The sequence below is a fragment of the Grampus griseus genome, assembly GCF_964374135.1.
Source record: "Grampus griseus genome assembly, chromosome: 11".
NCBI lineage: Eukaryota > Metazoa > Chordata > Mammalia > Artiodactyla > Delphinidae > Grampus > Grampus griseus.
In genome coordinates this window covers 76,684,962-76,708,844 of record NC_139005.1, presented here as the reverse complement: position 1 = coordinate 76,708,844, position 23,883 = coordinate 76,684,962, and the positions used below count along the sequence as shown (strand labels likewise).

At 38.1% G+C, this 23,883-nt stretch overlaps 2 protein-coding genes across 2 annotated transcripts in view; one reads left to right on the top strand and one right to left on the bottom strand.

The window, feature by feature from the left end:
• CEP83 (centrosomal protein 83) overlaps positions 1 to 14,537 on the top strand; it is a 68,924-nt gene extending 54,387 nt beyond the window's left edge. The window contains exons 14-16 of the mRNA XM_082666672.1: positions 10,858 to 10,961; positions 12,754 to 12,943; positions 13,925 to 14,537. Coding sequence (XP_082522798.1) covers positions 10,858 to 10,961; positions 12,754 to 12,943; positions 13,925 to 14,029 — 399 coding nt within the window. The 3' untranslated portion in view covers positions 14,030 to 14,537. The remainder of the gene's footprint in view (positions 1 to 10,857; positions 10,962 to 12,753; positions 12,944 to 13,924) is intronic.
• A 3,613-nt stretch (positions 14,538 to 18,150) lies between these two features.
• PLXNC1 (plexin C1) overlaps positions 18,151 to 23,883 on the bottom strand; it is a gene marked incomplete at its 3' end in the record, with an annotated part of 139,682 nt that continues 133,949 nt past the window's right edge. The window contains exons 27-31 of the mRNA XM_082667025.1: positions 23,149 to 23,312; positions 21,218 to 21,365; positions 19,589 to 19,729; positions 19,419 to 19,493; positions 18,151 to 18,255 (exon numbers count right to left, since the gene is read on the bottom strand). Coding sequence (XP_082523151.1) covers positions 18,151 to 18,255; positions 19,419 to 19,493; positions 19,589 to 19,729; positions 21,218 to 21,365; positions 23,149 to 23,312 — 633 coding nt within the window. The remainder of the gene's footprint in view (positions 18,256 to 19,418; positions 19,494 to 19,588; positions 19,730 to 21,217; positions 21,366 to 23,148; positions 23,313 to 23,883) is intronic.

Below are 23,883 nucleotides of genomic sequence, written 5' to 3'. Positions count from 1 at the left end.
AAAGCCTTAAGACAGGGAGACTAGTCAGGAAGCTATTTATAATAATCTTAAAATGAGGTAAGACGTCTGGAATTTGGGCTTGCAATATAGAATGAAGGTGAAGGATGACTCCTAGAAGTATTCCAAAGGAAAAAATGAACAGAATATAGTGCTAAATAAGAAGAAAGAGAAAAATACGAAGTATTTTAGCTATGAGAGGATACAGAGGAGTTGTCATGATGGAATAAAGACCATGTGTCAGTTGAGTAGAAAGAGAAGATACATTTGACTAAACACACGTCAGGTATGAACTGATGGTAGTGCATCCATATAGACATGTCATAGACTTTTTTTTTTTTTTTTTGGCTGCACTGTGCAGCATGTGGAACTTCCCTGACCAGGGATCAAACCCGTGCCCCCTGCAGTGGAAGCGCAGAGTCCTAACCACTGGAGCACTAGGGAAGTCCTGTCCTAGACTGTTAAGTGAAGATATCATGTAGGTTAACAGAAATAATGGAATGTAAAGTGTGGAGATCAGTAATTCAGCTCAGGGATGTATAATTAGACACTTGAGATTTTGGGAACTGTTGAAGAATGAAAGGACTAAGAACTAAGTTGACTTGGGAAGAGGAGCTGGATTTAGTAGAGGAATGGTCATAGAAGTAGAAGCTATAGTATGGTGTTACAGAAGCCACAGGAAGAGAAAGGAATCAAAGGTAAATGGTCGTGATTATTGAAGAGAGTTCATTGAATTTGGCTAGAAGGTGATAAAAGGAAAATTTCAGCTTTGATTCTTACATCAGTATTCTTTTGATTTTTCTTTAACTCTTTTGTGTTGTAATGTGTGTAACACTAAGGCATCCATTTGATAGACCTGTGATTGTATTGGACTGATAAAATCAAAATTCCAATCATTCCTTACAGCCACTTTGTCCTGTGGACTTTCATTTCTTTCAGTAGAATATCATTCTTCCAGTTACTTTGTCTTCAAACCTTTGATTCATCCTAAGGGCTCCCTTTCCCCAAATATAATCAGTCACTGTATTCGTTTCCTAGGTCTGCTATAACAAATTACTACAAACTGTGTGGCTTAAAACAACAGAAATTTATAATCTCACAGTTCTGGAAGTTAGAAGTCCAAAATCAAGTTGCTGATAGGGCCATGCTCCCTCCAAAGGCTCTGGGGAAGGATCTGTTCCATGCCTCTCTCCTAGCTTGTGGTGGTTGCTAGCAATCCTTGGTGTTCCTTGGCTTGCAGACACATCACTTCAATCTGTGCCTCTCTCTTCACATGGTGTGTGTCTGTCTCTGTATCCAGATTTTTCCCTTTTCCTAAGGGCACAAGTCAATATTGGATTTAGGGCCCACCCTAATCCAGTATAACCTCATCTTAACTTTACCCTTTTTTCAGATAAGGCCACTCTGGAGTGTTTTCCAACACCAAGAACCAATTATCTAATTCTCTGGACACCAGCTGGGTGCCAATAATTCAATTAAATTCTGACACTACATCAGATTCCACAAATTAAAGGGTTCAGCCTCAAGACTAACCCCATGTCAGGTGTCAGGTCCTTAGCCATCTGCACTGCTGACCAATGACTATAAATTGGGGTACCCATAACACCCCCCACCCAGGTTCATAGAACTCAGGAAAACATTTTACTTGTATTTACTGGTTTATTAGAAAGGATACAACTCAGGGACAGCCAAATAGAAGAGATGTATAGGGCGAGGTATGGAGGGGGAGGGGTGCCCTCTCTGGGAGTGCCCCCTTCTAGCAAATCAATGTATTCACTATCCTGGAAGCTTTCCAGGTATCCTTGTTCAAGAGTTTTTAACAGATATCAATCTCCAGTACCGCCACTCCCAGAAGTGGAGGGTGGAGAGTGGGAGGTGGGAATAGTGCTGCAGGTTCCTACCTTCTTACTACTTGGTCTTTCTAGTGACTGGCTCTATTTTGAGATTACCTAGGGGTCCCACCCTAAGTTAACTCATTAGTATTAACTCAGGTATGATTGAAAAGGGCTGGTTATGAATAGCAAAAGATGCTCCTATGACTCAGGAAATTCCATGTGTTTTAGGAGCTCTGTGCCAGAAGCCCAGGGCAAAGACCAGATATATTTCTTCTTATATCATAGTCACATTCTGAGTAAACATAAATATTTCGGAGACACTGTTCTACCCAGTATAGTCACTAGAGCCTGTGAATTCTTCCTTTATAATGTATCTCACATTTTCCCCACCTCATTTCTTTTTATTCTTATTGCAACATCCTAGCTCAGACTCTCTTCACTATGAGGTTTCTCTATATTCGTTTAGGCAGTTTACTCAACAGATTTATTGAGAACCTACTGTGTATTATACCAGGTACTGTTTTATTCACAGGGATACAGAAATAAAGACGCTGCACTGAGGAGCTTATGTTGTAGTGGATGGGAGACACGGGGTAAAGGAACAAGTGTCAGGTGGAGATGCGTGCTAAGAGGAAAACTAAGGGGGATAGAGGGCATTTATATAGGTGATCAGAGAAGCCTCTGATAAAGTAACGTTTGAGCAGAGACCTCGAGGAAAGAAGGGGGAGGCCATATTTTGTATGTAGGGGAAGAATGTTCCAGAGGGAATAGAAAGTAAAAGAGGCAGGGGTCTGCTTGGTATGTTGAAGGAATACAAGGAGGGAGACCTGGGTAACTGGAATGGACAGAAGTAGTAGGAGGCTAGGTGATGTAGGGGCTTTTTTTGGGTTTTATTCTGAATGAGATAGGAACACACTGGAGTTTTGAATTGAGAAATGCTGTAATCTGAATTATATCTTCAGGAGAATCTCTGGCTGTTGTGTAGAGGGGCAAATAGGACTCAGGAAGACCACTTTTCGGTAGTTCAGATGAGAGATGTAGAGAGCTAGTAGCAGACTTGTGGTCGGATTCTGTATATTTTTAAAGGTAGAACTTAACAATGGTTACAGGGTATTAAAGAGATAAATCAAAGATGCCTAAGATGTTGGGCTTGAGCACGTGGTTAAAATAGAATTGCTGTTTACTGACGTGGGAAAGACCTTGGAAGGAACAGGTTTAGGGATAAAATAAAGATGCCTCTTTTGGACACATTAACTCTTTGAGATGCCCATTAGACTTCCAAGTGGAGATACTAAGCATTCTGGTGAATACATGAATCAGGGCTTCAGGGAAGAGGACTAGGCTAGAGATAAAGATTTGGGACTTACCGGCATGTAAGTGATATTGAAAGCAATGGGATTAAAAAATAAGGTCACCTGGAAAGTGAAGGAAGACAGAAAAGAACAGGTTTGAGTTTTGAGGAATTCCAGACTTTAGAAGTTGGGAAGTTAAGGAGGAGACTGAGAAGGAGTGGCCAATATGATAGGAAAAGAACCAAGAGAGTACTAGATGCCAAATGAAGAAAAATGCTTCAAGAAGGATTAGCTGTGTCGAATGACATTATAGTGTCGACGAAAAATTAATCAGGCGACCTAAGAAAGAATTGGAAAATTTTATTCAAGACAAATTTGAGGGTTAAAACCCAAGAAGAGCATCTCAGAAAGCTCTGAGAACTGTTCCGCCCGTTAGAAGCCAAGATACAGTTTATATAAGCTTTTTGAGACAGAGGGCTGTACATTAAATGACCTATTATTGACAGTTTACAAAATCCAGATTTTAGTGCCATTGTGGTGGGTCATGTGACCCTTTATAATCTAGAAGGAATGTTCTCTTTTAAGGCATTGTCTTGCTGATGCTAGGAGAATGTTGCTGTTTATGGTTGAGCAGGTATTCCTGCTGATGGGGGAGGTATGGTCAATGCATAATGCAGATACACAAGGCACAGTGAGGGGAGAGGGGAGGCCAAAGCGCAGAGAAGAATTTTTATGTTTAAATTTTTCTTGTCTTGCCATAAATATGAATTTTATTTCACAGTGGTAAGATGATAAAATAGTAAGATGAAGACTAAGAATCCATTTGACTATATGGTAATTGTTGGTGGCTTTGTCAAGAGTTGTTTCTGTGGAGTAGTAGGTATGCAGGTCTGATTGAAATGGAGTATAGTTTGTCGAAGGAATTTTGTTGTGAAGAACAGAGAACTGGGGTAATAGCTAGCATTGTGGGAGCAAAGGCTTCCTTTAAGAAGGGAGAAATTATAGGATGATTCAGTAGCAAGGGGAAAATTGATGATGCAGGAGAAAGAGGGGGCAAATGAAGGGATGATATCTTTTAGTAGGCAGAAGGGCATTAGATTCAATTCAGAGAGGGAAGGGATAGAAACACAATGTATCTATTGTACCTGGAAAAAAGACAAAATATATGCTTGTAAGTTCCTGATAAATTCATGGATGTAGTGGAAATTCTGTACTGATGGCTGCTATTTTCTCAATGCAAAAAAGAATCTGGGTCACCAGCTCAGACTGTGAAGAGTGGAGGTCTAACAGATTTGAGAAGAGACAAGAAGTTGTGAAAGAATGTAAGAGTTTGGGAGAGTGATTGGATTAGGGAAATTAGTAGGATTTCCAGGTACCAATAGGGGGGCCCATTTGAAGTTAGTGCTGGTTAATTTAAGGTGAGACCGGTCAGAGAGAGAGAGAGTGTGTGTGTGTGTGTGTGTGTGTGTGTGTGTGTGTGTGTGTGTGTGTGTGTGTGTGTGTGTGTGTGTGTGTGTTAGAAGAAGAAGAAGGAGGCTTGGCTTGGGTCAAGATAATGAGGGTGCTGCAAAGAAATGATTATAATGTTAGGGTCTAAGGCATTCATTGGGTCTACTAGTCAACCAGCTATCCAGTTCTTTTGCTGCATTCTAACTCAGTTCCTGGCAAAGAGTAGTGCTCAGTAAATGGCTGGTTGTTTTTACAGTGATGAGGATGGGGCAACATTGTCCTGAACCCTGTCTTCAGGAAGCTTATCTCCAGATTTGCCTCTTAAGAGGCAAACTTCAGAGTCCATCCTATACACTGATACCATATTAATCTTTTCAAAACAATGCTTTCACCCATCAGTTTCCCTGCTGGAGAACCATCAGGGGAATCCACATTCCTATAGAATTACAGATTCTTCTTAATTCATTTCTTATCCTTTCTAAAAAAGCCTTTTCTCAAGATTTTGTATTTTATGACTGGAATTCCCTTCAGAAATCCCTGTATTTTGTATTAACTATGGTTAATATAGGGCCCAGTTAAGTGTGCACTCTGTGTGTGTGTGTGTGTATAAATATACATGCTTAAGATTTGAAGATGATAGTGAAAAAATTGGTATTTTACTACAATTTAAATGAGCAGTACAAATGGAGAAACAGAACTAGATTTTAAGATGGCAGGTTTATATAATCATATAATAATGAAGTATTAAGCATTTCGATCTTTAAAATGTCTGCTGTTAGTTGGACTAAAATACCTAAAAGGAGCATATGCTTTTGATAATGACAGACTAGGAAATATGTGGATCAGCTCTCCACATGAGAACTAGAAGAATCAGACAAAATATTTTTAAAAATATCTCCATGAAGGGCAGTGAAGAATTAAGAGGCCAAGATCCTGGAGAGATGGGAAACCTGGAGAGGTGAGCTCAGCATTTGGGGCTGCTTTTCCCTTAGAGGAAGCTGCCAGTTCTGGAAGAGACAGCTTGAGAGGCTGAGAAGTGAAGCAAAGCTTTTGACAACCTCGTAGGGCTTGGGGACCAAAAATTGGAGTTCAGAATCTGCCAGAGAGAGGGTCTCAGGTCTGAGTCTACTAGTGCTGTGGGTTGAGACCATGAAGGGGTATGCCCTTGGACTAAGAGTGAACTAACTGCAAATAGCCTGGCCCTTGCAAGTATTGAAGCACAGCTTCAGATCATCTGTCCTTAAAATTAGATTAAATTAACCCCTGTTGTTAGTGTTCCTAGCTGCCTGCAAGAAACAAATGTAAATCTGCTTTAAGGGAAACTAGCATTGTAGGCTTCAGTTATTTCCTCAGTTTTTAAAATGTAGTGTCTAGCTCTAAATAAAAAATAAACAGAGATACTACTGCACATCCATTAAAATGGCTAAAATCCAAAACACTGACAGAACCAAATGCTGGTAAGGATATGGAACAATAGAAACTTTCATTTATTGCTGGTGGGGTTGTAAAATGGTACAGCCATTTTGGAAGACACTTTGGCAGATTCTTACAGAGTTAAAACGTAGTCTGGCCATACAGTCCAGCAGTCATGCTCCTAGGTGTTCATTCAGATGAGCTGAAAATGTATGTTCACACACACAAAAAAGCTGCACACAAACGTTTGTATCAGCTTTATTCATTATTGCCAAAAGTTGGAAGCAAGCAATATGTCCTTCAGTAGGTGAAGGTTAAAAAACTTTGCTGTATCCATACAAGAGAATATTATCCAGTGACAAAAAGAAATGAGCTATTAAGCCATGCAAAGACATGGAAGAACCTTAAATGCATATTGCTAAATGAAAAAAGCCAGTCTGAAAAGACTATATATACTGTAAGATTTCAAATATATGACATTCTGGAAAAGGCAAAACTATGGAGACAGAAAAAAAATCAGTGATTGACAGTTTGTGGGGTAGGAAGTAGGGATGAATAGGTAGAGCACAGGGAATTTTTAGGGCAGTGAAACTATTCTGTATGATACCGCAATAGTGCGTACAGGACAGTATGCATTTGACAAAACCATAGAACTGAACAACACAAAGAGTGACAATGTAAACTGGACTTTAGTTGATAATAATGTATCAGTATTGGTTTATCAATTTTAACAAATTTCTATTAATAATAATAATTCTAAAAATAGCTGCATGAGGAAATAACATTGAAAATCAAGAGAAGTAACAGTCAATATAAAGAAACCCCCCATAGGGGATCCAGGTAATGGAGTTATCAGATACAGACTTTAAAATTACCGTGTTGTAGATGCTCAGAAATAAATGCTTGAGAATTGATCAGTAAACTAGAAGACATTTTTTAAAATGGCAGGCTTAGAACTAAAAAACACAATAACTGAATTATGAACTCTATGTATAGATTTAACAGCATCTTCATCTGCCTCCGCAAGGCATGAGCAGAAATCAATGAAGCAGAGGTTATACAATAGAAAATTTAACTTGCCAAGAGCTGATCAATCTGAAAAGATTGATAAAATGGCTTCTCCCCAAACTCCTCATAAAGTAGGTAGGTAGGTAGATGAATAAACACAAATGGACACTATAATGAATGAAGAAGGGGTATCACTATACATCTTATAGATATTAAAACAAAAAGACTATTATAAGAACTGTGTTAATTATGCAATTTTGATGAAATGAACAAATTCCTTGAACATCTCAACAAAACTAATACAAGAATAATTAGGAAATCTAAATAGTCCTGTATCCATTAGGGAAATGGACTCCTTAATTTAAAACCTTCCATAGAGAAAATTTGGTATTTATATATATATATTGCAAAATGATTACCACAATAAGTCTAGTTAACATCCATTACCATATATAGCTACAGAATTTTTTTCTTGTAATGAGAACTTTTAAGATATCGCTCAGTAACTTTCAAATATTGCAATGTGTATCATTAACTATAGTCACCATGCTGTACTTTACATCCACAGAACTTATTTATTTTATAACTGGAAGTTTGTACCTTCTGACCTCCTTCACCCATTTCACCCAGCCCCCAGTCCCTGCCTCTGGCAACTGCCAGTCTGTTCTCTGTATCTTTGAGCTTATTTTATTTTTTTTTTTAAAGATTCCACATGTAAGTGAGATTATGTGGTATTTTTTCTTTCTCAGTCTGGTTTATTTCACTTAGCAAAATGCCCTTAAGGTCCATCCATGTTGTCACAAATGGCAAGATTTTCTTCTCTTTTATGGCTGAATAATATTCCAGTGTGTATATCACATCTTCTTTATCCATTTATCCATTGATGGATACTTAGGTTGCTTCCATGTCTTGGCTGTTGTAAATACTGCTGCAATGAACATGGGGGGTGCATATGCCTTTTCAAGTTAGTGTTTTTGTTTTTTTTTCACTAAATACCCAAAAGTGGAATTGCTGGTAGTTCTATTTTTAATTTTTTGAGGAACCTTCGTGTTATTTTCCATAGTGGCTGCATAAATTTACATTCCCACCGACAGTGCGTGAGAGTTCCCTTTTCTCCACATTCTCACCAACACTTGTTGTTTCTTGTCTTTTTGAGAATAGCCATTCTGACAGTTGTAAGGTGATAATCTCATTGTGGTTTTGACTTGCATTTCTGTGATGATCAGTTCTTTCTTTACATACACAATTAGAAAATAAAATATATACCATTTCCATTAGCATAAAAAATATAAAATATTTAGGAACAAATCTAATAAAAGATAGGCAAATATTGCTAAGAAAAAGTAAAGAAGACCTAGATAAAGGGAAACTATACCACGCTTGATTTGAAAGACTCAATATTATTAAGATGTCAGTTCTTCCCAAACTGATCTGTAGATTGAATGCAGTCCTAATCAAAATTTCATTAGTTTTCCTTGTGGAAATTGGAAAGTAGATTCTAAAATTCATATGAAAGTACAAAGGACTAGAACAACCAAGGCAATCTTGAAGAAAAATAACAAAGCTGGAGGACTTAACACTACTAGGTATCAAGATTTACTTTAAGCTACAGTCATTAAAACAGTGTGGTATCGGCATAAGGACAGACAGACAAATGGAACAGAATACAGTCCAGGAATAGTATATGAACACCTGACTTACCACAAAGTACCACTGCCTTTCAATAGGGAAAGGATAGTCCTTTAATGATGTGGAGTCAATTGGTTATCATTAACCCAACCTAATTAGATAAAAATGAACCACAGACCCAAATGTGACAAGTAAAAAAATAAAGCTGCTAGAAAAAAACTTGGGGAGAAAATCTTAAGATCTTGGGATAAGTTTTTTTAAACAGGACATAAAAAGCACTAACTGTAAAAGATATGGTTGATAATTTGGATTTTATTACAATTAAGGACTTCTTTTTATAACACGACACTCTTATGGGAAAAAATGTTACCACACACTGAGAGAAGGTCAATCTGCAACACAAATATCTGACAAAGGGTTCGTATTCTGAATATATAAAGAACTCCTACAAATAAGAAACAGATTACTCAAAAAAAATTTTTTTTAAACAGGCAAAAGACTAAGACAACACTTCACAAAAAAAGGAAATCCAGATGGTCAGTATGCATAAGAAAAGGTAATCACCCTCATTAGCTAACAGGAAAATGCACATTAAAGCTACAGTGACATATTATTCTATTCCACCAGAGTAGCTAAAATTTTAAAAGACCGACCACACCAAGTGTTGGTAAGGATGTAGAGCAATTAGAACTGTTGTATATTGCTGGTGGGCCTGTAATTAGTAATTAGTTAGAACCACTTTAGAAAACTGACAGTTTTTACTAAAGATAAAACATATGTATACTGTATGACTCATTCCTGGGTATATACTCAAAGAGAAATGAGGACATATATCTACCAAAAGCATATTCAGGAATGTTCATAAAACTTGATTCATAGTAGCTTCAAAGTAGAAAACAATTCAAATTCTTATCAGTAGGAGAAGGGATAAAATATAGTGTGTTTGTAAAATGGATAACAGCATAACAGTAGAGAGGAACTGTGACATGCAATAACATGGCTTAGTCATAGGGATAAAACGTTGAACAACCACCAAAAAATCCAGAAACAGAAGTGTATATAGTGTATGATTTCTTTGATGTGGGCAGGTGAATGAATAGACAGAGTCCTGAGTCACCTGTACATATATACATCCTTGTGCTAATAAAGGACAGAAGGGTGGTTCCTGGGCCAGGGTAGGCGATGAATGAGCTATACCCGTAAGCAGTAACATGAATAAATCTCGCAGTATTGAGTGAAAGAAAAAAGCCATCTGTAAAAGAATGTGCACTGTGACTCCATTTGTATGGAGTTCAAAAATACACAAAACTACAGCTTTGGAAGTAAATTAGTTGGTTACCTTTTCAGAGGACAGAGGGGGTAGAGATTGAAAGGAGGGAAGGGTAGGGGCCCTTTTGGTACGGCAGTGCTCTTGACCTGTGAGGTAACAACACCAGCATTTGCTTCGTGGTTTTACATTTTGCTTTACATTTACATTATGTGCATTTTTCTGTAAGCCTGTTATACTTAGGTAAAGAGTTAGAAACCAGAAATCTAAAAGGTCTGGAGCTACTAAGTGATGGTCAACATTTATAGGTGTTTTTCTGTAAAAAAAATAATAAAAACGACCTGTTTATAAAACTGAAAAAGTGTTACCTTTTTTCATTTACTACTTTTGCATTATACATAGATTTTTCCATATTAGAAAATTTTCCCTTTATGAAGTTTAAATTTTTTTCTTTTTAATATTTAGAAAGGCATGCTTTCAAACTGAGATGCATCCATAATCAATCTTATCTGTCTGATCCTTTAATTTACTACTTTGGTAGCAATTTATCAGTTGCAAACATGCTTTTAAATTTTAAATTTATAGTTGTTTTAAACCCATGATAATCGTCTGGGAAAATGAACAGTCACGATTATGAGGTGACAGGTAAACTCATTAGTAAAACTTGACTCCTTCCCTTCCTAGATTTTTTATTTGCACAATTTCCTTATTGATATCAATTTTCTGGCTTGACATTTATAATGGTTCTGTTTGTCACGTTGAGGATATGAGGTAGATCTGTGTTTTATTACCTTTAAAATTTTTAGTAAGCATCATATCTACTAATCTTTGCTCCTAGTATTCCCTGAAAATACTCATCTCTAAGTAAAATTTTTTTGGTGAGTAAAATATTCACTATATAGCTTTGTTCAAATAGGAGAGTATGTATTACCATACTTGCTCATATTAATTGTTTCTCTTTTTCTAGAGAAAATCTCTCCATGAAAACAAGTTGAAGAGAATGCAGGAAAAGGTAGAAGTCTTGGAGGCAAAGAGAGAAGAATTAGAAACAGAAAATCAGGTGTTAAATAGGTAATGTGTTTGTATGTATACATACCCCATGTGGCTATTTTGACATTATACAACTTTGTTTCTGAGTATAGTGCACTTGGGTTTCTTTTAAAATATACATTTAAAAGAATTCTAAAACTATGCATTAGACTCCTAATTCATTATCTTTGCTTTTTTTTTTCTGATTGAATGTTTCTTCAAACCAAAAGGTCTTTAACACATGCATTTGTATTACAGTTGGGACTGACAGGAGAGGTCAGTCACTGGCTTTGGTAGCCAGGAGTGGTGTGAATCCTTGCTGCTGAGACGAGACAGTTTAGTGATTACAAGTTCTAAAATTGTGGCCACAACTTTGAATCAAAGTTCAGTTTTTTTATTTTTTGGTATGGAAAATATTGGGCAGTAGCTTCTGGTTTTTCATTTACATCCAAGCACAGCTAATAATCTGCATCATTAGCATTTTTTAGCAGAGATTTACCATATTAAGATAGTGGTAGTGGCAGTGTCTGACCCATGTGATTCAAGTTAATAAAATCTTTTCAAATTCAGGTAATTAGTAGTTGTCTTCAGCATTTAGACAGTATCAGACTTTTCTGTAACGGGAATTGCCTGTATAGCAAGCAGTGATGTTTTTTATAATGTGCACTGGTCTTCTTGGGTATAATTATTACCAAAATGTGAACAGTTGTGTTTTTTTTAGAACATCCAAGAGGTTTCTAGACTGTGGAATAAATGCCAACTTTATAATACTCTCTGTTCCAAAGTAAGAAGCCACCAAATTCATTCTAAAACAAAATTCAACTTAATATTTCAAAATTAATGGTTATGGAGGAGGTGTTACCAATTCAAGATTGGGCAGCTATAGCACAGATGGCCTAGAACTTCGAATGGTTTTGAAACTATATTTGATTACTGGTGTGATTGATCGTCAGGAAATTTATGTCCAAAAAGGTGGTGATCTGTGAAAATTGACCATATTTCACCTACAAAAATGGCATTCGTAAGATTCAACCTAGGGCTTCCCTGGTGGTGCAGTGTTTAAGAATCTGCCTGCCAATGCAGGGGACACGGGTTCGAGCCCTGGTCCAGGAAGATCCCACATGCTGTGGAGCAACTAAGCCCGTGCGCCACAACTACTGAGCCTGTGCTCTAGAGCCCGTGTACCACAACTACTCAGCCTGCACTCTAGAGCCCGTGCGCCACAACTACTGAAGCCCTAGAGTCTGTGCTCTGCAACAAGAGAATGCACTGCAATGAGAAGCCCACATACTGCAATAAAGAGTAGCCCCCCCCAAAAAAAAGAGTAGCTCCCACTCCCTGCAACTAGAGAAAGCCCACATGCAGCAATGAAGACCCAACACAGCCATAAATAAACAAACAAACAAATAATTCCCTTTAAAAAAAAAGATTCAACCTGGCATTTTCTCTATTTCTATTTGATTCCTGCAGTAAAATAAGGCACCCTTTTGGTTTAAGGAGTCTCCTTTTAGTTTTAGGATTCATGGGTTGGTGGAGTAAAGTGGAAATGAAAGTAAAAGTATCAAAAGATTTTTAATCTTTGATTAATTGGCAAATAAAACTTTAAAATCAGTTGATAGCCTGCAGGGCCAACAATAACGCATATAATTAAGATGTCATATCATGTTTCTGTTTATCTTTCTAGATAAACCAAATTTTATGTGTATATTATATATAGATAAATCTTATAATTTAGAAATTCTTTTCTTCCAATTAAAATTATGTTCTATGACTCATACCGTTCTTCAATAGAATGTAACTGTATTAAACAACAGAAACACTTTTTCTTTTTAAGACAAAATGTTCCATTTGAAGAACATACAAGGCTTCAAAAAAGACTAAAGGATATACAGAGAAGACATAATGAATTTCGAAGTTTAATTTTGGGTCCTAACATACCTTCAACAGCATCCATCAATCCTGGAAGCTTTCAGTCACCAACTGTGATTCCAGGCATGGAACTATCCTTTCCTCCTCATATGCAGGTATGAGCATTTATTTTAGGAAAGAAAGTTAGATAAATATTTCCATACGTTTTTACCTCTTTAAATAGTTAAAAACCTAAATCTTTACCAGAAAAGTCTGCTGAGAGGCATAGTGGATTTGAGTCTATCCTATCCTTTAGCGATGGTGCTAGGAGTAAAGTCTCCTGTTGGGCAGTTGAAAGGAAGAAGCTTAACTGATAAGTCTTTGAATAACTGTTGAGTTTGTAGTCACTCATACAATGCTAATTACTACCAACATTTACGCAAATGTACTGCACTATGTATTTTCCATACAATATTTAATCCTAATGAAAAATGCTTTGAGGGAAGGTATTGGTATTCCCAATTTGCAGGTGAGGAAGCTGAGTCAGAGAGGTGAAGTGACTTGACTAAGGTCATAGCTAAGTGAGAGTTGAATTTCATACCTAAATCTAATCCCAAAACCTGAGATGGTTCTACTTTATCAGATCCCTAAGATGTTGATGGAATCAAATTGATTGGATGATTTTCAGAAGATGAACTGTTATTAAGCAATGACATCTTGTAATGTTGAAAGCACTGAAGATTTTTAATGTTGTAAGTCACCGAATTGAATCTCAAACGAAGTGCTTTGTTTATATAATAAACTGCTATTAAACTCTCATCACATTAGAAAGTTGCCATATAAGTACAGCTGGGCCCTACATTACTATTATCTAATTCACTCCCTGGTGAATTTTACACCTAGAGAGGAACAGACTTTGGTTTTTTGCTGAAGGCTACAGCCAGAGGCAGGAGAGAAGCAAGGACTAGTTGGTAGTCTAGACCATGCTGGTGTTCTTAGACTGCTAAAATGGTCATCCTTTTCTTGCCAGGTGTTGCAGGCCTGAATAAAAGAGGCACTGAGGCCACTGCCTAACGGTTATTTTTCCACCAGTTTTTCTAAGTCTTTTTTGGTGTGCTTTTTCTTTTCTTTTTTTTCCCTCTTTCTGTGCTTTTAAGGAGGAGCAGCATCAAAGAGAACTCTCTCTACTTCGCAAAAGACTGGAAGAACTAGAAACAACACAAAGAAAACAACTAGAGGAACTTGGATTTCCTGGGGAATGATTTTCTTGGAGAAAAGGCAGATCAAAAGGGATGAAATCAGTGACTCAATAAGGCTTGAAGTTCTAACGTATGTGGTATTTAGATACTTCATTACTGTTTGCCAAAACACTTGAATGTGCCTCAAGAGAAGGTACCAGTACATGATGTATTGAATGAATGTCAGGATTTTAGGGTTATACTAATGATAAGTGAAGCACTAAAGCAGCTTCAGAGATACTTAGAATATTATTGACAACCCTTTGAGAATGTGAAATAAATGAATAAAAGGAACTCATTAGGGAATCAAGTTTTTAAATTATTTTATTAATCTTACTTTGTTGAATTTTTTGGCATTTTGCCTAAAACATGCCCATCTTGAATTCCCTCTTCCTCTTCTTTGAGATGCTTGGCAATAACAGGGTCAGTGAACATTTTCTGGTTTACTATATATGAGTTATAAACCTCTAGTTCTTGAAAAATGACAATTTTAAAGTTAGTGTAAAAAAATAAGATATCTAGATATATATTATAAAACACTACCTTTTCTAAAAGCTGTGTGCACATAATTTATTAAAGAACTTAACATTTTTCTAACTGCATTGTTTTGTGTTTAATTTTGTTTTAACCATACAGTGTAGAAGATCTCACTAATTTTGGCTTCGTTGGGTTAGGATTGATAGGAAATATAACAAAGTACAAATTAAATCCTGTGGCTCTATACAGCAAGGGCCATTCATTGCAAAACTTGCACCCAGTGGGGTCCCTTTAGAAATATTGCTGGTTTTTAACTTTTCCTCCTCCTGTTTTGGATCTAACCAAACTGTTATAAATGTTTTATTTCTGTGGCTGCATTGGGTCTTCGTTGCTGCGTGTGGGCTTTCTCTAGTTGCAGGAGCAGGGACTACTGTTCATTGCAGTGCGTGGGCTTCTCATTGCGGTGGCTTCTCTTGTTGTGGAGCATGGACTCTAGGGGCGCGGGCCTCAGTAGTTGTGGTGCACGGGCTTAGTTGCTCCGCAGCATGTGGGATCTTTCTGGACCAGGGCTCGAACCCGTGTCCCCTGCATTGGCAGGTGGATTCTTCACCACTGTGCCACCAGGTAAGTCCCCATTTGCTTTTCGGTTTTTTTAAATTTTATTTATTTATTTATTTATTTTTGCTGTGTTGGGTCTTCGTTTCTGTGCGCGGGCTTTCTTAGTTGCGGCGAGCGGGGGCCACTCCTCATCGCGGTGTGCGGGCCTCTCACTGTCGCAGCCTCTCTTGTTGTGGAGCACAAGCTCCAGACGCGCAGGCTCAGTAGTTGTGGCTCACGGGCCTAGTTGCTCCGCGGCATGTGGGATCTTCCCAGACCAGGGCTCGAACCCGTGTCCCCTGCATTGGCAGGCAGATTCTCAACCACTGCGCCACCAGGGAAGCCCCCCCATTTGCTTTTTTATGTAACATTTTTAAGGCATTCTGCTGGAATAACTAACTTCACGTCAACAAGGCAAAGCTCAAGTCTGCCGGACTAAGTGGAATGTTCATTATCCAGTAGTCCTCACATTCAAAAGTCAAAGTTAATTGATAGTGGAGGCCAGGAGTAAAATTGCACAGCCTTAACATCATTTAGAAGAAACTAGATTTACTTACTAATTTACAGAGCATATACAGTGACACTTTGTTTTCGAAAAATAATTAATTTCCATGGAGCCACTCAGAATTTTAAAATCTATTATAACTAGAAATTTTGAAGGAGGAAAAAGACAAAAACAGTCCACATTTACATCAAAATGTTTATTTTTGGATATAGACATTTAAAACATTCATCTCCAAGAACGGCTTCAATCAGGTATACAATAAGAAATAGACTTTAAATCCCTAATACAGAAAAAGGTAACAGAATTAATTTTTAAATGCTGCTGTAGACACTAGTGTTAGAAAAAGAAAGTTGTTTATAAATGGTTTTGCACCAAAAAAATATGCAAAGAAACTTGAAAATAGACAATGTTTGCCATTTGTTTCTCTGGTTGCTGTTTAATATAGACCCAGTGACTGATTGTCTTCAGCACACATCTAATTTGGCCATTTACTGCATTTGGCTAATGTGGTCCAGATAGTGCTCTTCACTGGAGGATTGACAAACACGCTACATACATTAGTGAATCTTCACACCACCTCAGTGAGGTAGGTTAGAAATATTGTACAGAAATTGAGGCACAAAGAGGTAAGTGACTTGCCCAAAGTTCCCAGCAGCACAGTCCCTGGAAAAGAAGGTAAGTCTCCACACAGGACTCATGTGCCAGAGAGCTGGACAGGGACACCCTCATGTAGCATTTACTGAATACTTAGATAAAGCTGTAACTGATCCTTTGAGATTTCTTAGCATTTCTGTACCCTAAAGAAGGGAAGTCTTCTGGGCAACTCTCCTACCCTTGGCTCTCAACTCTCCTACTATTGTGAACCCCTTCACATCAAGACTATAGCAGCCTTAGATGGGGACCAGACCTCTCACCTTTATAAGTAACCTATTTGGTAGTATTTTTGAGGTGTGTCCATTGGACAGATAATAGTCGAAAGCGACAGGATTGGGAAGGTGCCTATCAATCAGGGCAATAAATGCTTATTTTCTCTGATCAGTTTGTGAGGTGTCACCTCTCACTCTTTACCAGAGAGTGAGGAGCAAAAAGAACTGCATTCATTTAAGACAAACTCACATTTAAATCCTGATATCCCATACAGTGTTGGTAAATGATTTTAAGGAATGTGTGATCAATGTTTTATTTGCTACTTGAAAAAATTTCTTTCCTCAATCTGGGATTTTGAGCACCAAGGGTAAAGGTGCCACAAGGAAAGTTTGAGAGTTGCCAATTACACTTTTTACTTCTGGTTTAATAGAAGGAAAACACAGTGGTATTAAAGTTGGTCATGAGCAGCAAAAATTCAGGAATAAAAAATCAGCAATAAAAAGACTACAGTATAACTAGATAGATAGGGAATTCTTTTAAAAAAAGGCATGAATAAAACAGGTTTTTTTAAACTCTTTCTCTTGTGAGGAATACTCTCAAAAAGTACATCGTAAGACTAAGATACCAAGTTGTATACTAATATTTTTCAGGCCATGGGCCTCAAATATATATATTCATATATAATACTCCAGTGTGAACAGCAATTTCATGAAATGTAAAATGTTTTTTTTTTTTTAATCACACACAAGTATTTATAACCACAGGGTTCACCAGAAATCTAAAGCAAGGAGATAGTAATATAGAGATGTAGGATTAGAGGAGTGAGTTACTCTTCCACAGACAGTTCTGATCGAAGTGTTTAGACAGAAAGAAGCTACTGATTTTTTTTTTTTTTTTTACAATAGCCAACCTGTCCACTATCAAATACATTTAATATGAAAAAAATAAAATGAAGAAAACGTACATACTTTAAAGTGTCTGGGTAAAATGCTGTCGCATTTAAAGAAGCCTACTCCCTCTCCTTGCTTTAGAGTTCCTTAGTGAAATGGAGGTGAGTTTGATGGAGTACAGTCGGTGACCACTGAAAAAACACGAGCCCTTTCAAAATGTTGCAACACTGTTAGTTTTTGGTTTAAAAACACACACACACTCACAAATGCTAAGTGTACACACTACCAAATTCTGCGGTCAGCTTTTCCAAGAACTACCGGGGAAAGTTTCAATGCTGCAAGTCCTCAAGGTTGCCCTAACACCCCTACCTTGTTTCCAGATGACTCATTTCACATTTTGTTTTGATCACTGGCAATGTCCCTTGTCTGCAGAGGTGCAGTGTAGTCACAAGTGCTACACAGCTGTAGTTTTCAAACAAAACCACGTATATCATTGTGCTTAAGTGGAGACTGTAGTTACAATACCGACCCTTGCCTACTGGCCCTGTATTCTCTGTGAACAAGGAGGCTGTTTGTAACAACCACTCCAACTCTATGTACAGAAGCACTCCCACAGTACACACACAGGCACAGTGCTTGGTATGCTTTCTAAAAGCTGTGCATGTGCCTTGCTCTCTTAAAAAAGACAGTGCTCAAAGTGGAACCTATGTGCAAACTTAAAAAATTAACGACACAGAGTAGCTTAAGCAGCCATTTTGCTCCCAAGTCGTCTGAAGAACTTTACCAGATTAAGCCAGGCCCCAGAGTGCTTACATCCACTTGCATTTCTTCTTTTCATCAAATAAGACTTTTACATGCAAGAGTTGTTTCTGAGCTTCTTCCAGCCCTCGTTCTCTTTCTAGTTTATTTAGAATCTGTTGACAATTAGAACAGTTATTTTAGATATTGTGGTTTTAGCATTACAATTTTTTTTTTTTTTTGCATTCCTGATGCTGTGAGTGGTAAAATCTGTATGAAACAGATGCCAACATTTTCTTCAATCATTTAATACTCACTTTGCAAGTTGTTTTGCTAAGTCATTATCACAGGATCAACAACGCTTAGGTTTAAAATAGAAGCTCACAAGAAATTCCAAACTATTTGCTTATAAATATAGGGCCAGAATTTCAAGGCCCTGTTTTATGCATTATGTTACAGCCATTCCAAGCACAGCAAGCATTCCTGGGCAGCCAACATGCAGGCAAGTATTTCTTCTTAAATGCAGCAGGCAGGGGCATCCTGGTCAGAGACGTCTACTTCCCTTCCCTCCCCTCCCCTCCCCTCCCCTCCTGGGCAGTGTAGTCCCTCCTCTCCCCTCCCTTCCCCAGTGCTTCCCTTCTAACCCCTGACCCCTGGAAAGAGGGATGCTTATCATGTTCAAGGAACTCATTGCCTCTACCCTACCTTAGTGCTTCACTTGATCTTCAAGTAGCAAATGGAATTGGTGAGCTATTCTCACCATTGACATGGATAGCCTGTCCCAGCATGACTGAGTGGGGGGAATCAGGGAAGGGGGAATTAACATATTTGGAAACAGCGCATCTGATGACTGTGTCTGTGTGAATTCCCAAAGAAAAAAATCCAGATTAAGGAGGATTAATCATAAAGGAGAATGGTTTATTGAAATAGTTGCTTAAGTTAGAAAATATGTCATACTTTAACTACTGAATACAGAATCTAGGCGATTTAACAAGCTTAGCTTTCATTTTAGCTGATTACAACCAAGCATAAGCAGGCCCCTTTTATTAGGACCACTACTTACTCATCAAAGTTAAGTATGCCAGTATGGCTACAGGCCCCATTAACTCAAATGTAAATGGTTGGTCCAAAGGCGAGCAGCATAATAAAACTATGAGGGGCAGCAGCCACGCGCAGGGTCTGGCTTGGTGCCAGGATCCCCCATCTCACACAGGCTTCCTGGCCTCCCTTTCTGGCCATTTGGGATGCCAGAGCTGTCCTGAGACCTACAGAATGCTTTATAACCAAATTCTGGTGACTGATTCATATCTATTCTTTAAAATGTTATTTAAAATCTTACCTCATCAAAATATTTTACGATGTATTTGTAGATTTCTGTCAAGGCCACTTCTTCATTAAATTCATTTTCATGTTTCTTAAAGAAATAAAGCCTTGTTGAGAGATTCTGCAGTGGCTTTTTTTTTTTTTTAAGAAATATCCAAATACAGTCTTTTTACTTTGTAACAATACCTTAGATTCCTGAGTTAAGAATTCTTCCATCTCTGAAGATGACAATGGAGGCAAATCCCTGATTGCTTTGTAATAAGACTTGACTTCCTCTTTGTAGGTTGGGATATCCTTGGCATAGAGAAGTTTATTAGTTGGTGCTTCCTGAAAAACAACCACCGCCAAAAGAGTTTTTAAAAAACCATAGGGAATTTATAAGAGTACCAGTGTAGCTGAACCTCCACCACGATTATCTCGTGGTAACAAGGACTCTTCACACAGCAGGCCTTCATAAACGTTGTTGACTGCCTGACTGACTGCTATCCAGATAGTTCTGGTGAGTCACTGTTATTTTCAGGCAGATTAAATGCTAATATATTCTGCCTTCCTCTTATAAAAGAACTGAAATTATTATTTTTGCATGATTTTGAGTTACTGTAACAATGGAACTTACTGCAATCATAGTTCATTACTAATAGTTGTAAAAAGCCTGAATTAAAACGTTTGCTCTCATCCTCACCCACCAGTGAATTCTGGCATTTATAAAAGGTTTGAGTGTGGGTCTGATTGAGCCCTTTATATAACCATGAACGTGGTAGGTAACTGGCAGTGGCAGATTTTCCTGCTTGTCCCTTCTATTTTATTAGATTATAAAGCTCTTCCAGTGTCCTCAGGAAAGAGCATGGTCATTAGTATTGGTGGCTCTGATGTCTCATTTTTGCAAAAATTCCCTGGCAGTTTGAATGTTTTTAAGTAATTTTAACAGTGATATTAAAATTTAAATGAAGATTTGTTTTTAAAAGTTATAATTTTGACAAAATTAACATCTACTGTCAAAGAAAAATTAATAAATAGTCAATCTAAGAAAGAAATGGAAAAATGTATTCAGGCCAACCTGAGGATTATGACCCAGGAGATAGCCTCTCAGAAAGCTGTGAGCACTGTTTGGAAGAGGTAAGGGGGGGAGGCCTGTATATGTGATCTGAGGGAAGGGGGATGTGCAGTCAAATGTGCACATCTTGGTTGAAGTTCACTGCTATTTGTGAGGAACAGATATCTTAGAAATGCACTAAAACCATTAACTAAGTATGGGAAGATTCAAGAAACTGAGTTCATAAAATTTTCTCTTGAAAATATCTAACTGAGGGCCAGTTCTGCCAGTTTCCCCAGAGCACAGAATGCCTCATCCTGATCTTTGCCTTGAATTCCTTTCAGGGTGTTATTACAATATTGATTTGATTGTAAACTGACAAACTAGAGGTATTAGAAATCTCAGGCAAGATTTTCTTCCCCATCAGAAATTTGTTGTATTCAAATAGACGCTTTTAGGTATATTCAGATGGAATTAATTTAGGCAAATTTCAATAGTTTCATACTTCGGGTTCATAGTTTATTAGTGCCTGTAGATGATTTTTCTAGGAAACAAAGAAAAACAAAAGGTTTTCACAGGCGGAGTCTGCAGTAGGGTGGAGATGATCTATTTTGGTTTTCACTTAAACTAGGTTAAAAATAGAAATAAATGAGAGATTTTTTGAAGAAAAGCAAATTTTCAGTGACTATCACTGACTTTCTTTTTAGCTGGTATGGTTTATTATTTGAATGTTTACGAGGAAGGCAGAAATACATACAGGAAATCCTAAAGCTGGGCCTTACCTTTCCAAGTTGCTGCTCTGTGAGGGAGAACGCATCCATGAACGCCTGGGCGATCACTGACAAACAGCCGTCTATGTGTGGTGTCTTCTTAATGTCAAAGACAAACTGAGGGTTCTTCAGGATATTTACCCAGAAGCGAAGAGGGAGGCTGTTCCAAAAGAGAGAAATCTCTCTTCAAATACAGCCATTCATATGAGGCAGATGCTCTGTTTATCACAGTTTGTAAACGGGTGTTTTTGTCCTTGTCATTGAAGTATGCAAGTCTGCTTTGCCAAATATACCAAGCAACAGATGGCAGCGTCACTCAGCACAAGAAAGGGTTAAACTGTCAGAGCTACTGAAAGGGAGGACTGGAGAAGTCTGAAAGTGGCCCTTGACAAGACAAGAACTTTCTCCACAAAAAGTTCCAGATTATATTAGCTAATGGTTACCAATGAGAACGTCTCATCAGATCTCTAGAACCTGACCTCTTCTCACCCCCTCTAAGTGCTACACCCTGGCCTAAGCCACTGTCATCTCTCACCTAGATTATTACCCCCCAGTTCCCAAAAGTTAATTCTCCCACAGGTACTAGCAGAATCAGGTCCTGTGTCTCCTCTGTTCCAAACCCTCTGTGGCTCTCCACCCCTCTCTGGAGAAAACCCCTGCATGACCTAGGCCTGGGCCCTCATCTACTACTCTTCACCTTACTCGCCCCAACTCCACTGGCCTCGTCACTCCTCTTCTTCATGCATACCAGGCACGCTTGTGCCTCAGGACTTCGCTTTTGTCTGTCTTTCTGAAACGGTCTTGCCCCAGACGGCCTCATGGTTTGTGCCCTCTTTGAAGACCTGATCCAAATGTCATCTCCTGAGGCCTCTGACCACCTGTCCTGTCTCTGTCCTTTTTTCCCCACTCTGTGCACTGCACTAGTCGACTTCTAACATACCACAATTTACCTGTTAAAATGCAAGCGCTGTAAGAACACGGATTTCTGTCTGTTTATTACTTTATCTCCAACACCTAACAAACAGTACTTGGTATACAGTCGGTACTCAGATATTTGCATATGAACTTGGAAGTCATTCAGGGTCCTGTGGCCTAGCTAATTCCCTCCATCATATGGGCTGCTGGGCCTCTCAGTAGCTCTCCTGTCCTGACTAGTGCCCCTACTCGTGTGCTGCTGTCTTCACAGTGAAATTGTCGCCTGCAGCACCGGAGCCTGGTGTGGGAGAAGCAGGGCCTGGGAAGGAGGGGCTAGAACAAAGGGAGGGAGGGAGCCAGAGTAGAGACTTAGGATAGACCTGGAGCTTTTAACACTTATTTAAAATGGTCTGGCTTCACCCCAATGCTTAGAAGGGCTTGAGGCTGCACTGAGAAGTTCTATTACATCATAACTAACTCTCATTCACCTCATGCACAGAGTATTTCAATTAGAGGTAATGAGCCATGTTTCTTTACTGAGGAGAAATTTTAATTTGGATGCCTTGCCTCAGCTTAAAGTATTAAAAAACAAAACAAAATACACCCCCCCTTTGACTAATTCTCATGGCATTTGATCAAATAAAAGGAGAAATTTCTATACAAAATAGACAGCTTGGAAACCGCAAAGAGTAATTCTCTGAGGGACAAATTTAAGAGTCTTCTCTAATGGAAAATTGTATGATAAAACCACAAAATATTAATTTCTCATCTTTTACTGGTCAAGCTAAACTTGTTTAAAGATAATTATTTTCTTTGTCCTAAAGACTAGGAGTCTCAGCACAGGAATGGTTTTGTTTATTGTTTAAAAATAGTAAAAACAAGAAACTGCTTTGACATGATAGCTTACCAAGCCAAAAAACTCTAAGATAGGGATAAATGAATCCTTCTGTAACCATCCATGCCCTTCTTTTAGTTAAGATTCTGACCCAGGTTCTTGAAAACAGTAATCACCTACTGTTTGTTCCCACCTGTTTGTTTTCCAAATATGTACAACATCAGGATCTGTGATTTTTTTGCTTTCAGCCTGGGCATCCAAAAAGTCAAAAAAGTATTTTATAGCAAACGGGGCTCTGCTGTTGGGTAAACTCCAAATGCTTCTAAAAAGTTTTTCGAGCACAGAGTGAATTGCCACCTGAAAGACAGAGCACATCAGACTTGGAAGATTTAAAAAAATAGGGTGGTGGTTTTGAAAACACAATGAAAAATGAAATCTAAGTTACAAAACAGAGAAAAACAAGCTGAAGATAAAGTATGTAAAATCGACAAATGAGGCCAACACTCACAGTATTAGACAAAGGTCCTGAAAATCCATGCCCAGGTTTAGATCTGCTTCATAAGCTTCTTGCTGATAACACTGTTTAGTCAACAGGGAGGCTACCTTAGACATCTCTAGCAGTTGAAATGTAAGTTGGAGGTCTGTATACATAAACCAAGAAGCCCCAGACGGTTGGCTTTTATTATGTTCAGCCTAGAAAAACTCAAGTGGTATTGCTCGGTTCCCAGAACTTTTCCTGTTGCATGTATTTCCATCATAGGGTTTTATTGTGTACTTTCCAAAGCATTTGAGTGTTCTACTAAAACAAAATAGGCAGAGCTCTGTGGGACAGATGAGAAAATCAAGAGGCTCTGGCTGTCCTCTACCCACTAGATAATAGCATTTACATTGCGAGTCATTTCAGGAAAAAAAAAAAAAAAGGATCACC